This window comes from Pogoniulus pusillus, chromosome 8 (assembly GCF_015220805.1).
Source record: "Pogoniulus pusillus isolate bPogPus1 chromosome 8, bPogPus1.pri, whole genome shotgun sequence".
NCBI classification, from domain to species: Eukaryota; Metazoa; Chordata; class Aves; order Piciformes; family Lybiidae; genus Pogoniulus; species Pogoniulus pusillus.
The window spans coordinates 442858-458364 of record NC_087271.1 but is presented as its reverse complement, the minus strand read 5'-3'; the positions used below and the strand labels follow the sequence as shown (position 1 = coordinate 458364).

The 15507-nt window shown below is 53.7% G+C and overlaps 1 protein-coding gene across 6 annotated transcripts in view; it reads left to right on the top strand.

Moving 5' to 3' along the window:
- Positions 1-15507, top strand: part of SSBP3 (single stranded DNA binding protein 3) — a 60550-nt gene that overhangs the window by 39102 nt on the left and 5941 nt on the right. For 2 of the 6 annotated variants that reach the window (XM_064146901.1, XM_064146904.1), the window contains exons 5-9: positions 1838-1927; positions 10483-10563; positions 11507-11566; positions 14077-14143; positions 14251-14327. In XM_064146901.1, the coding sequence (XP_064002971.1) occupies positions 1838-1927; positions 10483-10563; positions 11507-11566; positions 14077-14143; positions 14251-14327 (375 nt within the window). The remainder of the gene's footprint in view (positions 1-1837; positions 1928-10482; positions 10564-11506; positions 11567-14076; positions 14144-14250; positions 14328-15507) is intronic. The other 4 variants (XM_064146902.1, XM_064146906.1, XM_064146905.1 and 1 more) reach the window with 2 other exon arrangements.

Sequence of the window (15507 nt, the reverse complement as noted above, 5' to 3'; positions counted from 1 at the left end):
GCTGTCATCTCTGGCGTGTGCATCCCAGAGATGCTGGGGTGGGAAAAGGAGCCACTCATCCAGCATAGACATGGTCTTCATCCTGCACATCAGCTCCTATTGGAGAGTGTGCTGGAAGGGCTACAAGGGATGGTCCCCAGGAAGGCACAGAGCAGTGCTTAGCCTGATGCTCTCCTGCCTTTTCAAGGCTTTACAGTCCAGAATAGTGAGATTCCCACCCAGACAATGAGGTCGTACTTCGGCAACTCTTAGTTGCCTTAATTTTCTTCTTGGAGATATTCAAGATAGCACCTGAAGGGAGGCTGTAGCTGGGTGGGTTTGGTCTCTTCTTCCAGGCAACCAACAACAGAACAAGGGGACAGAGTCTCAAGCTGTGCCAGGGGAGGCCTAGGCTGGATGTTAGGAGGAAGTTGTTGGCAGAGAGAGTGATTGGCATTGGAATGGGCTGCCCAGGGAGGCAATGGAGTCGCTGTGCCTGAAGGTGTCCAAAAAAAGACTGAATGGGGCACCTAGTGCCATGGTCTAGTTGATTAGACAGGGCTGGGTGCTAGGTTGGGCTGGATGAGCTTGGAGGTCTCTTCCAACCCGGTTGATTCTATGATGCATTCCTACGTGATCTGGTCTAGGAGATGCTGCTCTGGCAGGGGGGTTGAGCTTTGGAGATCCCTTCCAGCCCCTGACATTCTGTGATTACAGGCTGCCCTAGTCCCGACAGCACAGCTTCCATTCTCTGCTCACGTTTTGTTGTCACTACACTGGATGCAGCCTGAGTGACATAGTCAGGGCTGGCTTGGCTGCTGTCAGGATGTGGGATTTGGTGGCTCGGGGTACTCCAACATTTGGGGTGGAACCAAGCCTCACACCTACCCCATCTGCTTGTGGGTTTCCTTGGTAGAAAATATTTCCACTGTTTTATTTTGTTTGCAGTGGACCATTTTCCTCAGGCCTGCCAGTGGTTCCAGGTGGGTAAGCCCATCATGAGGGATGGAGGGAGTAGATTCATGATCCAAACTCAGTTAATGTCACTGAGGCTACCTTGTCACTGCCCTGGGAATGGGTTTTTTTTTTGGCAATGGCTAATCAGGAGTGCACTGAAGTGGCACAGGTACTTCTAACCCAGCAGGGACGTGTGCCAGCAGGAGTCTATGGGGAAAGACCTTTATCTTACTATTTTCCTTCTGGGAAGGAGCTTTCCAGGACACTGGTGCGTTCCACCGTTCCCTTAGCCCTGCTAGTTACTCCTTGCACCAAAAAACCCATCTTTTGTCCATCAGTGTCTATCACAGAGGGCAAGTAAATGCAAACAGAGATGCTGAGCAGGGTGTCCAGATACCTCCACCTATCCCTGTCCCTCCTTTTCAGGGCTGGGCTGCTTAGATGTCCTGTCCTGTGAAGGCATGAGGGGAAATATGACCCTATAGGCTGTATTTAAAGATTCTTAATAAAACCGTGGTGTGGTGGTGAGGTCAGGAAGGCTGTTTCAGAGGGCAGAACTGAACCAGCCAGCATGCTAGGGGAGGTGGGCTAAGAGAAGCATTTAAAAAGCCTTAAAACAGTTCTGCCTGGAGTGCTGCGTTGGATGAGGCTCCTGGGTGGATTAACGAGTCCAAGTGCCTGGGTAAACGAATAAATAAGCCCACAATTATCCCTGGGTTTTGCGCAGACATCTTCTCCGAGCATCCTGTGCCTGGGGCATGGGGAGCGATTCTGGGGGCTGCGGAGGTGCCGGCGGTGGCTCGGCGCAGTGCGGCAGGACAGGACGGGCATCTTTCTTAGCCTGTCCTTGTCTTCCTCCAACTCCAACCCACCATGTCTGTCCTGGTTTTGTTCCCCGCAGAGCGCAGCTGCCGCCCCGAGTCCTGTGCTTGGAAACATTCCCCCGAACGACGGGATGCCCGGGGGCCCCATCCCGCCCGGCTTCTTCCAGGTAGGCTGCGACGGGTCGCGGTGCTCGCCCCACACGGCGCACGGCCTCGCTTTGCTCTGCGTGTCGGCGCTGCTGTGCCTGGGGGGGTTTCTCCGAGGGGGCGCTAGGAAAACAGCATGCCCGCGGAGCTGGCCTGTCTAGGCGTAACTCGCGTTCTGCTGGCCTTCCTTGTTTCGTTTTGTTTGGTGGCCTTCGAGCAAATGTCTGCCTTGCTGGAAGAGGCTCCCGCGTGTTTACCAGCCCTGCTTTCTTCCAGCGCCGCTCGGTTTGTGTTTGGGTTGGGAGCCGTGTTTGTTCTCCGCTCCTAACAGACACGCATAATTGGAAACATTCTGGGGGTTGATTCCTGAAACTTTTCCCCTCCTCCAGTTAACCGCCTGATTTTTTCCAAATGCAATCACCGAAAGCATTAACAAATGCTGGCTGCGGCTGCAGGCGGCAGCCGGCCCCAGCCAAGCCCCCACATGCTGTGGAGGCACCTTGTAAGCAGAGTCCCCGAAGTCCTCTCGCTCCTTCCTTCCCCCGCGCCGGGCTCTGGCAGAGGAGGGGTTGTGGTGTGTGTTTGGAGCGACTGGTCACCGGTGCTGGAAAGGCTCCCAGGGAGCACACACGAAAGGCATTTTCCAAAGCTGACCCCTGGGGGTTTGGGGTTTTTTGGGGGGTCCTCTGGACTCGCTTTGCATGGCATGAGCCACGCTGGTTTGCCGTGGCATAAGCTCTTGGTGAGTTAAAATATTCCTTCTGGAGGAAGCAACACTTGTTGGTGTAGCAAAGGGGATTAGAGTTGAAAGGAGTATTTGTTTTGGCAAGCTGAATTTTTGTTATCTGGGCTTGTGATTTGTATAGGGGAGAACTTCTCGGGCAGTAGACAGACAGCCTCGATAAGGCTCTTGTGATTTATTGTGGCGATATCTGAGCCCGATACCACAGTGTGTGTGGGGAGGGGGAGGAGGGTCCTGCTTGGTGTGTTGTATGTTTTTAGAGAGCTCCCATTTCCTGAACACGCTTCTGACAAAGCAGGAATATCCCATCTCAAGTGGGAGCCCTAAACCAGGCAACTCTGGTAGCAGCGCTTGGTGGCACGGGCGGCAGCCAGCAGCAGAGCTACTATCTCGCAGGTCATAGCTGCTGCCAGCAATTCCAGTGCCAAGCTGCTGCTTCCAACAAATGTGTCTCCAGAAGCCCTGCTCTCGGAGCAGAGCGTCCTTTGGGGCTCCTGCTTCACGCAGAGCTGTGAGGGCTGCAAAACTGGCACACAGTTAGGGCAAAGCTTCAAGAGTATGGGTTGGTTTCCCCCTGAGAGGGGAAGGCGAGGAAGAGGAGTCACATCTCCCCAGACATGCTATGCGTGCTCATCTCAACTCTTCCTGCTGACAGCCTCCAAGCTGTCCCCTCTGCTTTCCTTTCTGTCCTCCCGTAGCATTTTTCCACCAAGGGCTCTGATTCAGGAGCAGACAACCCAGCGTATCTCCCTACCACTCATGTGGCATGACGAGGAGCCACTGGGTAATGGGGACTCAAAAGCAGCCCTGCTTTCTTAGGGCCCTTTTTCGGGGGGGGTCCCAAAAACTCGGTAGACGTAATGGCACCAGTGCAGGTGTTGTGTGTGGGGCTGCTGCCCATCCCCAGAGCTGCCAGAGGGAAGAGAGGCTAGGTGCATATGGCCTGCATGTGACATCTCATCCGCCTGCCTTTCCTGAAAGCCCTCCAACATCTGGTTTCTCCTCCCGGCCCTGGGGATGGAGGGGAGGAGGGGAGAGGAAAAATCCCACCTTTTAACAGGGTCTGAACATGGCCTCCATGAAAGCCTGTCTGATTTATTGCGGGTGCTGGAACTCCTTCCAGCTGCAGGAGGTGCAGGCGACCAGCCTTGCAGAGGTGGGCTGGGGGCTCCGTGGTGAGACAGTCACCACACAGGCATAGTTTCCTAGCTCTGTAGGAGACTGAAGTGCTGAGCTTAAAAATCAAACCCAAAAAGGTCAAGGGTGATGCAAAGGATTTCTTTGCAACCCTTGGGGTGCCGGCCGGAGGAACGAGTGAGGTTCCTAGTCTAGTGGTAGCAGCCTGGAGGATTCAGTGAGCTCGGGGAGTTCAGCATCTCGTTCTGCTGCACCATACTGCAGGCACCAGGGACCCATGAGAGATCCCTGAGGATAGCAGGCATGGGCAGACTGGTTTTGGGAGGGTTTAGAGGGTCTGATCGTGTCCTGGAGTGGTGGGGCATTACACCAGGAGCCAAGGAGGAAATCGGCAGCGAAGCTCAGACTATGGAAGCTCCATGCTGGCTCCCTGGGTGTGTGTGAACCCCTACAGCCCCACGCATTTGGCTGTGCGCTGCTGTTTGGCAAAGGAAAGAAATAATATGGACCGTTCCTGGGAGCTAGCGGCCCAGAAACCCGTGGGAGGGAGCTTGGAGAAGAAGCGAAGTGATGTGTTGGGAAGGGGAGAAGAGAGGAGGAGTCCAGGCTGCAGCACCCGTCCCCGGCTGCTCTCCGGCAGGCAGAGTCCCTCCCCTGCACTGGAGCTCAGCAACAACCTTCAGTCTGGAAGCCAAGGGAAATGTGGAGTCTATCAAAACGACGCGAAAGGAGAGGCCCTTGGGTTGCCAGGGCATCACCTGGCGCCAGCCAGTGCCATGGTGTTGGGCTGTGCTCTGGACAAAAGGTTGACGGCCGACGTGGGTTGATGCCCTCATGTAGATCTCTCTCTTTGTCCCACGGAGATGAGCAAACAAACCCTCTGCTCATCTTCCAAAAGGTCATCGCCGGCGTTCCTGCTTTTGTTTGGAAAGCTGGATTGGTGCCGGGGTACAGATCCCTCAAAGGAGGGACCTGGGGTGCCGGGGAAACGCCGGAAGGGCAATTAGACATGGAGAGCAATTAACGCCACACCTTCCCAGCGGCGATAGCGGAGGTGGCAGCGGGGGGCCCCGGCAGCAGCCTCCCCGGCGCGGCCGCGGCTCCTCTCGCCGGCACGAAGTGCCCTGCCCCGCGCTGATGAAATGGAAAGTTGCCCATAAATCAATGTCGGGGCCGCCTCGGCCATGCATCAGCAGCCATGCATCAGCGGCGCCGCGCCGGCATGCACCAAAACAAAGCGCCGGCTGCTCCGTGCTCCCACACTGCCCCCTAATGCAGGCACCTCGGCAGCCGGCGAGGACGGGGGGCTCCAGAGCCTGGGGGGCTCCCCCTGCGTCCCCTTCCTTCCCTGCCTCTCATTATTGCATCCCTCAGTGCAGCTCTTTGGGGGTAAAGTCGACCATGGTGAGTGAGGATGGTGAAGGCAGGGGTGATAGGATGGGGTCCATGTTGTCCTGCTGTCTCCATGAATGCCACCATTTTCCCCCTGCCTATCCTGACGCCTCAGTGGGATTTGCCACCCTTCCATGGGTGCCACCAGCTCTGGTCAGCCAGCTCTGGCGAGAGGCAGCGCAAGAGCTGCAAACCCAGGCTGCCCTTCCCGAAATCCCAGGGCAGAACTTGGCATCAGGCTCATGGCAGGCAGAGTCTGAGTGAAAGGTAGCTGCTGAGCAGGAGGGAAGGAAAAGCAAGTGTCAGAGAAAGTTCTTTTTTCTGGAAGTTTAGTAGGATGCCCGAGGCTTTTGTACCGAGTGTCTGGAGCATATGGTGGGATTTGCAGGCAACTTTCTCTCGGGTGCTCCAGCCAGATGGAGGTGACTGTTCTTGGCTCTGGCTGACACGGGTTTGTTTCCTGAAGAGCTTGTGTTAAACATATTCCTTAAAACCAGGCTTCTGCAGTTGGGAGCCCCAGCTGCAGGCGAGGCAGAGCTCCTGCCCACGGCTGCCTTCCACCGTCTGTGGGGGAACTTGGCCTGCATTGCCTTGCCTCGCTGTGCCTCACTGTGCCTTGCTTTGCCTTGTCCTGCCTTGCCCTGCCCTGCCCTGCGTTGCTTTGCCTTGCCTTGCCTTGCCTTGCCCTGCCCTGCCCTGCCTTGCACCTCCCTGCCCTGCCTTTGCTTGGAGTGACACGGTTGGGTCTTCACCCAGCACCACATGCTGGGTCCTCCTCTGAAGGCACCTCCAGGGAGATTTGAGTATTTTGTTGACAATTTGCAGAGCTTCCCTCTCCTTCAGTAGAAATAGAGCTGCTCCTCAAGAAACCCAGCACATCTTTAATCTGCACCTAATTTCTAATGTCAGACCCAGCTGGCAGGGGCAGGTAAATGAAGATGTGAGATGCTTTCCAATGGCCGACTCCAAACTGTCAGCATCTCGTGGCAGTGAAGCTTTTGCCCTCTCCTACCATCCTGCCTTGTTCTGCCACCCCCAGAGGTGCTTGAAAATGTTTTTTAATAGGGAAGAAGCCCTCCCCCATTAGCTGCGAGAACGTAGCCCATAAAACATGATCCATTTGTGGTGAATTATGCTGCAAACACAAATTGCCACACGCGGGGCTGCGCTAGCTGCTGCCATTTTCCATCTTTAATATTTTACAAGAAGTTTGAGGAGTTGAGCTCATGAAAGACAGAGTGGAAAGAACCTGATCGCCTGGAAACTCCCTGTAGAAAGCAGCAGCAGCAAACTTGGGTTGTCTGCCAGGCCAGGTTGGGCTTTCAAAGTTCCCACAGTGTGGAGGGGAGAAAAAAAAACAAAAAGGAAACAAAGAGGAGGTTGGGGCACCGAGAGCTGTCAGAAATGGTTTCCTCTAGCACTGTTTTAGCTGTTTGGGTTTTTTTGAGACAGCTACAGGAAGGTGAGGAGTGAGCCTTAGTGCCACTCATCCAGTCTGGGAGACAAAAAGGAGAGAATGAGCTCAGCACAAGAAAGACTTAGACCTGTTGGAGCAGGGCCACACAAATGATCAGAGGGCTGGAAGAGTTGGGGTTGTTCAGCCTGGAGGAAAGAAGGCTCCAGGAAGAATTTCTTGTGGCCTTTCAGTAAAGGGGCACATAAGAAAGATGGGGACAGACTTGAGCAGAGTCTGTTCTGATGGGACAGGAGGTGATGGTTTGACACTAAAAGAGGGGAGATTTAGACTACAGAGAAAGAAGAAATACTTTAGGGTGATGGCTGTGAAACGCTGGCCCAGGCTGCCCACAGAGGTGGTTGATGCCCCAGCCCTGGAAGCATTCCAGGGCAGGTTGGGTGGGGCTCTGAGCAGCCTGACCTAAAGATGTCCCTGCTCACTGCAGTGGGGTTGGGCTGGATGGCCTTTAAATGTCCCTTCCAGTGCCAAACATGCTGTGATTTTATGAAAGCTGGAGAGTTGATGGGGTTGTTCTCTTTGGGGAGAGTGCTGGTCTTGAGGTGAAAGTGAATTAACCACAGGTACAGGTCTTGTATGCCCACCGCAGCTTGTTGGCTGGAGCTCTGCTGAGGGGCTGTGACTGCAAAGGACTTGGGATGTGGAGGAAGCAGGATTGTGTGCCTCTGTGTGTGTGTTCAGCCTCTTCTTGTAACAGCTCTGGTTAGTAACCGCTAGAAGAATGGTTTGGTAGACAAAAGGGTTGTTCTGTTGGTTGGAGTCCACATGCCATCTCTGCAAAACACTTGTCTTAACCACCATGCTCCATCAGGATCCTCTGCAGCAAGAGAAACCCGTGCAAAAAAAGCCACTGATCTGCAGGCATTCCCAGCCCTGAAACATCTGCAGATGTTTAGGGAGATGACAGTATCCAGGGGGGCTGCGCTCCTGGGGAGCAGAGCAGCCCTGCCAGGAGGGGGCCACTGCAGTTGCAGCCTGGAGCCAGTGTTCCGGATGCTGCTGCTGCTGTTAGTTGCTGTTTGGAAAAGGAGGAAAACCGAAACAAAAGTAAAAAATCCCCTTCCAGCTCCTCGCCGCCTGCCGAGGCATTTGCCTGAGCTGGGCGTCTGCAGTCAGGTTCCGCAGAAGTCTCTGCTGGGAGTACTTCCACATGGGATAATGCAGCAGCAATACCAAGCTGGGAGCTGCCTGGGAGCGGCCTTGGGGTGGAGGGGCAGGACCACAGTCCAGAGGCTGCGTTCAGCCGTGCCCACAGACGATGCTCTCTGGATCCAGTGGCTGTGAGGGACTTTGCTCTGGTGCAGATGCCACCCCATCTTCCAGGTGCTGCTGCTGCTTCAGCGGCCAAACTCTGTGTCCTCTGAAGCGCTAAGTGCGATTCAGAGCATCCCCTCGGGGCCCAGCTGGGGAGCGTGCAGTGGCTGTGTCCCCCACGCGTCCATACCCGTTAACCCCACACCCTCACACGCTGGAGGGTACACAAGGGAGGACATCAGGAGTTGAATAGCTTCAGGATGAGGTCTACCTGCTTCTCCAGTCAGCACCTGGGTAATGATGACCTCCTCCTTGGCAGATGGCAAGGCAGGCATGGGGAGAGCCTGTTGACTCTTGCATTGATAGGACTTGAGAGTTGGCCTCTGGATTCCTGTTTTTTCTGTTTCTTGTGGTTACATCACTCCTTCTCCTCTGCCAAACTCCCCTACTCCAAATCCTGCAGCTGTGCCACATAGCAGGGGCTTTGGTCGTGACCAGACCTTGATAGGGGGGGAGTGCTGTCCTCCGGTAATTGCTGAGGAGAGGCAGCTGCCACCTTGGTGCAGTTTGCGAATGTACAGTTAGCCATCTCAGAAGGAAAAGTAAGCCAGAGTTCGTGCATGGAGAGGACTAGAGCTGAAGGAGGTGGGATGCCAATGGCGAAGGCAGTTGTGTTGGCACCAGGAGGGCGGTCCCAAGGTGCTGTGACCTTTTCCAGCTGAGGTTCACTGGGCAGCAGGGGCAAGGGACTGGTTGCCTTCATTCAGCTCCTGGAGAATAAATAGTGCTGTCAGTGGTGGGACTTCATTTCCTGAGCGGAGAGGCTGGCAGGAGGCTGTTGGGTTTCCAGCCGCTTGGCTCCATCTCTCTGCTGAACTGTTCAGAGGAAAAATAAATAAATAAAATTAAAAAAAGAAGGGGGGAAACCCACCCTCTTACTTTATTTACATTGCACTCAAGTTTCTGCTGTACAAAAGATTTGCAGGTGCAAATGTGTCCTGCCTTCATTAACTTCCCCTCCCTTTTTAATTTATGTGATTTCAATTTTCCTTCCCTGTACTGTTAATTAGGGGACCCTCTAATCAGTACCATTATCACAGTGGTATTCATGTTTAGGAAAGCTGCTAAACAAATGCTTGCAAAATTGCTAAATGGCTAATTAATGTCTGTTAATTAAGAAAATTGCTCATGGTAACAAACCATGCCATCGCTGGCAGCAGCTAGAAGGCGAACACTTGTTGAAATCAGTAACGAGGCAGGTAGAGAACATCTGCTCCGGCGCCGGTCCTGGAGCCTGCCGCTGCTTCCCATCGCCTCCTGACAAAGCTCCTTCGCTTTCTTTACCTATTCCACCTCCTTTGACCCAAAAAGCGCTGCCTTTTTTTGTCTGTCTGTTTGTTTGTTTGGGTTTTTCCTCATGTTAACACGCACCCCTGGACTCCTGCACTGAGCTCCTGCTTCTTCCGAGCCAATGTTCCTGCCGTGCTGTTGAGGGGAATTGAGAGAAAAAGTGGGTGTTCAAACCCAGACCGTCAGCAGCTGCTGCTGCAGTGCAGCCTTCAGCCCTGCACCAACTCATCTCTCCTTTTTCCCCCCTAGACACCCTTTCTTTGCTCCAGGCCGTTTTACTGCCATTCCTTAGGGAATGTCCACCTCGAGGAAGGATGCTGCATCCGTACCGACCGGCCAGGCAGCCCCGATTGTGCTGGCCACACGCTGCCCAGGCGCCAGCTGGGACGTGCTCCTCGTCCTCTGCAGCACCTCCAGTGAGCTGTGGCCACAAAAACCCCAACCCCGGAGGTGTTTCCAACCTCTGGGATGAGAGAGGGAAAAGAGTTAGCTCTTTTTTTTCTTCTTTTTCTTCTCTTTTGGTTTTTTTTTTGTTCTTTTTTTGTTTGTTTGTTTGGGGACAGGTTTTTGTATTTCCCCAAACTTCTCCGGTCTTCTGCTTGACTTTTTTCTTCCTCATTGCACTCCCTTGCAAAGTGTTGTCCTGTGTGTTGATCCCAGAACGGTAGAGGTTGGAAGGGACCTCCAGAGTTCATCCAGTCCAACCGTCCTGCCAGAGTAGGATCACCTAAGGGCAGGTCACACAGGAAGGCATCCAGCTGGGTTCGGAATGTCTCCGGAGGAGGCTCCACAACATCTTTGGGCAGCCTGTTCCCAGTGCTCTGTCACCCTCACACTGAAAAGGTTTTTCCTCCTCCTCCACCTCCTCCCCGTTGCAGGCTCGGTGGAGCTCCCGGGCCGTTTCCCATCAGCGTGGCTGCTCTGTTTTCATTCATGTTCTGATTTTTAGTACTTTTTTTCCTTTTTTTGGAGGGGGGGGCACAGATCACAATTCATCCTTCAGCTGCAAGCGAGCAGAGACTCCATTACAGAGATCAAAAGACAATAAGATAAAAGGAAATTATTAATGAACAACGAACCAAAGCGATGGGAGCAGTGACTCCCCGACCACAAAGTGACTCCCTGACCAATGGGTCCACCTATCAGTCCTTATTTTTTATTCTTTAGCTCTTTCTTACGCTTTCATGTGCTAATACATAACCTCCTTCTACTGTCTGACCTCACAGGGACCGCCTGGGTCACAGCCCTCGCCACACGCACAGCCTCCACCCCACAATCCTAACAGCATGATGGGACCCCACAGTCAGGTAAAGACACTAGTGATGGGTAGGGCTGTGAACCGGGACGTGCGCTCAGTTTGCTGCTGCTTCTTCTTCTTCTTGGTTTTTTGGGGCTTTTTCCCCCCTGATTCCCCTCTAGAATTATGTTGGGGTGAGCGGGTACCCATTCCCCCGTGGAGCATCCCCCCTAGGGCACCCCAGCTCTGAAGAGGAAAGAAGTTGGGTTTTTTCCTTTTTTTTTTTTTTTCTTTTTAAATTATTTTTCTTCTTTTTCTTCTTTTTTTTTTTTTTTGGTGGTGTTGTTTGTTTTTTTGATGAGAATTTTTTTTATTGGACTGAGAAGTCAACCGTGGGTATGATCAGATTATTTTACCTTCTCAGGGTAGCCTGGGAAATTGAACTCAGCTCTGGGGTTTTAAGCTTGTTTTTTTCAGTAGCAGCAGTTGCCTTTTTTTAACCAAAAAAAAAAAAGGTGGTTTAAGTTATTTTTCCTTTTTCTTGTTGTTTTTCCCAGTACCTAGCGTTGGGGTTTTTGGTGTGTGCGTGTCTGTATGTGCTTATTTGCCACTTTTTTTGTTGTGCCTTTTTTTTTTTTTTTTAAATACATCTCTTTGTATTGAAACTTGGACCAGTCTCTAACACTCAGGGTTTCCCGTGCACTAATTTTAACTGCCTCACCTTAGTGTTGCCAAAAGCTCTCAAACAGTCAGTCTGCAGAGAAAATGTTTGAAAAGAAAAACCCAAACCCAACACTGAACGCAAGTGGACGCCGGACACCACTTTTTATTCTTTTTCAATCATTTTTCCTTTTGAAACGTCACTTTTTTAGTGAGGATGTCTCCAGAAAATAAAAAAGAATGGCAGAGCCCTAAAGCAGACCCAAGCGGTGTGTGCGGTCTGGCCGTGGTGCGTGGGGAGCGATGCTGCCTCCCCCCGGCCCGGCCCTCACCTGCCTTTTGTGTCCCCGCAGCCGTTCATGTCGCCACGCTACGCCGGAGGTCCCCGGCCCCCCATCAGGATGGGCAACCAGGTACTGCGCTCCCGGGCTCTGTGCTGGTGGGTTTCCTCGGGGTGGCTTTTATGTGGGGAGAGGTGGGGGGGACGCAAGGGCCACGTGTCCCGTAGGTGCTCCTCGGGTTTGAGTAGCAAAGCATCACCTTCACGGGCGCCCTCTTGCTCGCTGCCGGAGCATCGGGTGTCATACAAGCAGTTTGGTTTAGTTTGCTGGTGTGCAGTGTGAGGAGGACACACAGCTGTTGGAGGGAGTCCAGGGGAGGGCCACGAAGATGATCCAGGGCTGCAGCAGCTCTGCTGTGAGGACAGGCTGAGGGAGCTGGGATTGTTCAGCCTGCAGAAGAGAAGGCTCTGGGGGGTTCTTAGAGCTGCCTGCCAATAGCTGAAGGGATCCTGCAGGAAGGCTGCAGAGGGACTTTTCCTCAGGGTGTGTAGAGACAGGACGAGGGGGAATGGTTTGGAGCTGAGGCAGAGCAGGGTTAGACTGGAGCTGAGGAAGAAGTTCTTCAGTAGGAGGGTAGTGAGGGGCTGGCACAGGCTGCCCGAGGAGGCTGTGGCTGCCTCTTTGCTGGGGGTGTTGAAGGCCAGGTTGGATGAGGCTTTGAGCAGCTGAATCTAGTTGAGAGGTGTCCCTGCCTGTGGTGGGGAGGTTGGAGCAGGTGAGCTCTGAGGTCCCTTCCAAGCTGAGTCTTTCTAGGGCTCTTTGGAGGTTCAAGCACTGCAGGGTGTAGAGGGGTGTGGGGGGTGCCCCTTTCGCTCGGTGTGCTCCCAGCGTGGGCTCGCTGCCCAGGTGGATTTTCCCTGCAAGGGCAGAAAATTAAAGTGATGGAGATAATCCTGCTGCAGGCTTGACTGAGCACTTAGATCAGCAGCGGGGTCAGGCAGGGCAGGTCACTGCTGAAATTTCGGGGTTGGCTTTATCCTCTTATCCAGCTTAAACAAGGGCAGTTTGTTTCTAGCCTTCCATATGGAGGCTTCCACCCCACGCGCCTGCCTGCACGCGTGGCCTTCGCCTGAGGAGTTCACCTCCTTCCCAGCCATGCCACGCAGATCCATGGGGCAATGGATGGCCGACCCAGAGCTTATTTCTCCTGAAAGAGAAAGGGAAGGAAACCTGTAGTACTTTTGAGTAGCACAGGTGCCTCTGCGAGAATCACCCTGGGAGCTTGCTTTTTGGCTAAGGCTGTTTTTGTGTAGCTTTCACTGGCAGAAAGAGCAGCCTAGCCAGGAAATGGGGTGTAGCAGCTTGCCTCCTCTTTGTGCCTGCTGGGTTTCAAGGTTTGGATCGCTGGAGCTTGCAAAGTGGTGGTGGAACAGCTGAGGGGTAGCTGAGAAAAGCTCGGTGGGGGCTGCTGCAGGAGTCCCCCAAGCCTGGCTGGGCTGGAATTAGCCTCCCCCTCAGGGAACCGATGGCTAGTTTAACAAGGTGTTGATTAACAGCACCTTCTCATGGGACAGTTCCAATGGGCTCCCACCCTGCTGTGGTTCTGGGCTTGTCTTGAGTGCCACTGGATGTGAGCACAGCGAGCTGGGGCAGGCAGGAGGCCTGTTTGGGAAGCTTCTCGTGCAGCCGGGTCGAGCATCCATGAATGGGTAAAATTAATCAGAAACGTTTTGGGTTTTTTCCTTCCTAAATACCAGACATAAAACACAGGTTTGTACCTCTGCAGAGCTTGGTGAGATTATGGGCACATCCAGAGGGACCAGAGGAATAAATAGGCAGGCAGGAAGGTCAGGCAGCAGAAGTGTAAATACCCATCTCTACAACCTCCCTGGTTTATTTATCTTCCTCCTGCTGCCAGTTTCCAGGCTGCAAAAGAAACCCAGGATTGGGTTGATTCTGCCTCGGCATGGCCCTGTGCACCCAGTGCCTGTGCTGGAGAGGGGCAGGAGCTGTCTGTGTTGTTATTCAAATAAAAGGCAGCGCCGTGGCAAAACTGTTTATGGTTTGCTTCCCCCAGGCAGATGGTATCTGTGTTTTTCTCTCCCTTTATCTATTTGGAGCAGCCTTTGAACTTTAAATAGCCGTGGGTTTGGGGAGGGGGAGCATCCACCTTCCCCTCTGCCTGTGTGGGGATGGGTCCAAACGCTGGTCTGCTGCAAATGGAGCATCTCCCCGGTGGTGGCCGATGAATTGCTGCAGCCTGTGTGGTTTGGCCCTGGTGCTGTGTAAATAGCAGGGAGCTGTGCTGCCTGCCTCCTTTCCCTGCTAGCTTTGGCACCCCTGCCCTGTGCAGCCCGGGCTTTCCCCTGCTCCCCTAAACCATGGCAGCCTGACAGTGCATGGAGTATGGGGAGAGGCAGGCACCTTGTTTGGTTTTTAGAGGGTGTTTGTGAAAGAAGAGGAGAGGCAAAGACCTGGAGTGTGTAGGAAGACGGCGGGATGCTGGATGCTTGGGCACCAACTTATTACTGGTGGTACACCTTGAGGAGCACACTGAGGAGCCCTGCTACAGTCTCAACACAAATACGTGTCTGCATTTGAGCCATTATGGGGTTTTAATCTTCCTCCCGTTGTTTTCACAGCCCCCGGGTGCCGTTCCCGGTACACAGCCACTGCTGCCCAATTCGATGGATCCCACGCGACAGCAAGGTAAGCCCAGCAGAGGACGGTTGAACGTTAAGGGGTCCTGTTAGCTGTTAGTGTGGGACCCGAAATGGCATCTGTGCCACCTAACACCCCTGCTTTCCTCCCAACAGGGCACCCTAACATGGGCGGCCCCATGCAGAGGATGAATCCTCCGCGAGGGATGGGCCCCATGGGTCCCGGTCCGCAGGTAAGCCTAGGGCCAAAGAGCATCTTGTGGCCAAGTATCACTGAAACATCTTCCTGGGGCATAAAGGGTGGGGGCTCTCCCCCCACACCCTGTTCCCCCCATTAGTGGTAATGTGTTTTACATTAGCCTTGCATCTGGAGATCCCTCCTTTTAATGTGAGTGAGGGCTCCACTGCTCATTAAGGGTATTTGCAAGGTCCCTCCTGCCCTTCTGTCAGAGGGGATGGCACTTAGCTGTGTGCCGGAGCAGCCTTGGAGTGCATTACACTGCCAGCCTGGGAAATAGTTCCGACCCTAACAGCAGGAATGGGGAAAGAGGCTTGCATTTAAAATAAATAAATAAATACAAAGCCATGGCAGAGATTCCTTCAGCAGGCAGAGGGATGAAGCTTTCCCCTGCCAGCTTCCCCTCCACCTGCCCTTCCTGGTGCCTGCTTCAGCACTGGGTTTGAGGAGAGGGGAGCAGCCTGTTGGAATTAAGCAGATCTGGGTTAATCTATGCTGCCTTGGCCTTGATTCTCTTCATGGAGTGGCTCGTTGTTGACTCACTCCTGTTTGTTCCTTCTATGAGGCTTCAGAACCAGATCCCGTGTTTTGGTTGGAGGTTTATCCTCTCTGCATCGTCGCCTACGTCAAGTTTGTAGCACGAGGATCGGAGTCTGTCAGGAGAGGAGCAGGCATGCTGGAGTTTTGTTTTGTTTTTCCCCCCAGAGACTGTTGAGACAAGTGAATGTTGTGTAAAGAGGGAGTTGTGGCAGCTCTCTCTTTAGCACCAACCTGCTGAGGGATGCCCGGCTGTCTCCACAGGCACCCAGCTCCCGTCTAGGGCAAAGGGTCAAAAGCTCACACCTGCATCGTTTCGGGGGCAAACCCTTTGACTGCACCACAGTTCTGCTGTGAATCCTCCTTTCCTTTGGAGGATTGCTCCCAAAACCAAACGGTGCTGTTTGTTGGCGTGGCCTGTGCCAGGGAGAGCGGCAGCGGCGCTCGGCCGGGGGGAGGCTGCTTGCTTCCCACTTGCACAGCTCGCTGCGGAGCTTGGAAGCCACAAGCGCGCCGAGTGCCGCGTGGGCTGGCGGCGGCTCGGGAGCCGGCGGAGCTGTGAAATGTTCAGAGCTTTATTTTTGCCTCCGCTCTTCCCTCTGTGTGTTACACCAGGGAGAGAGGGGGTTTGCAAGGCA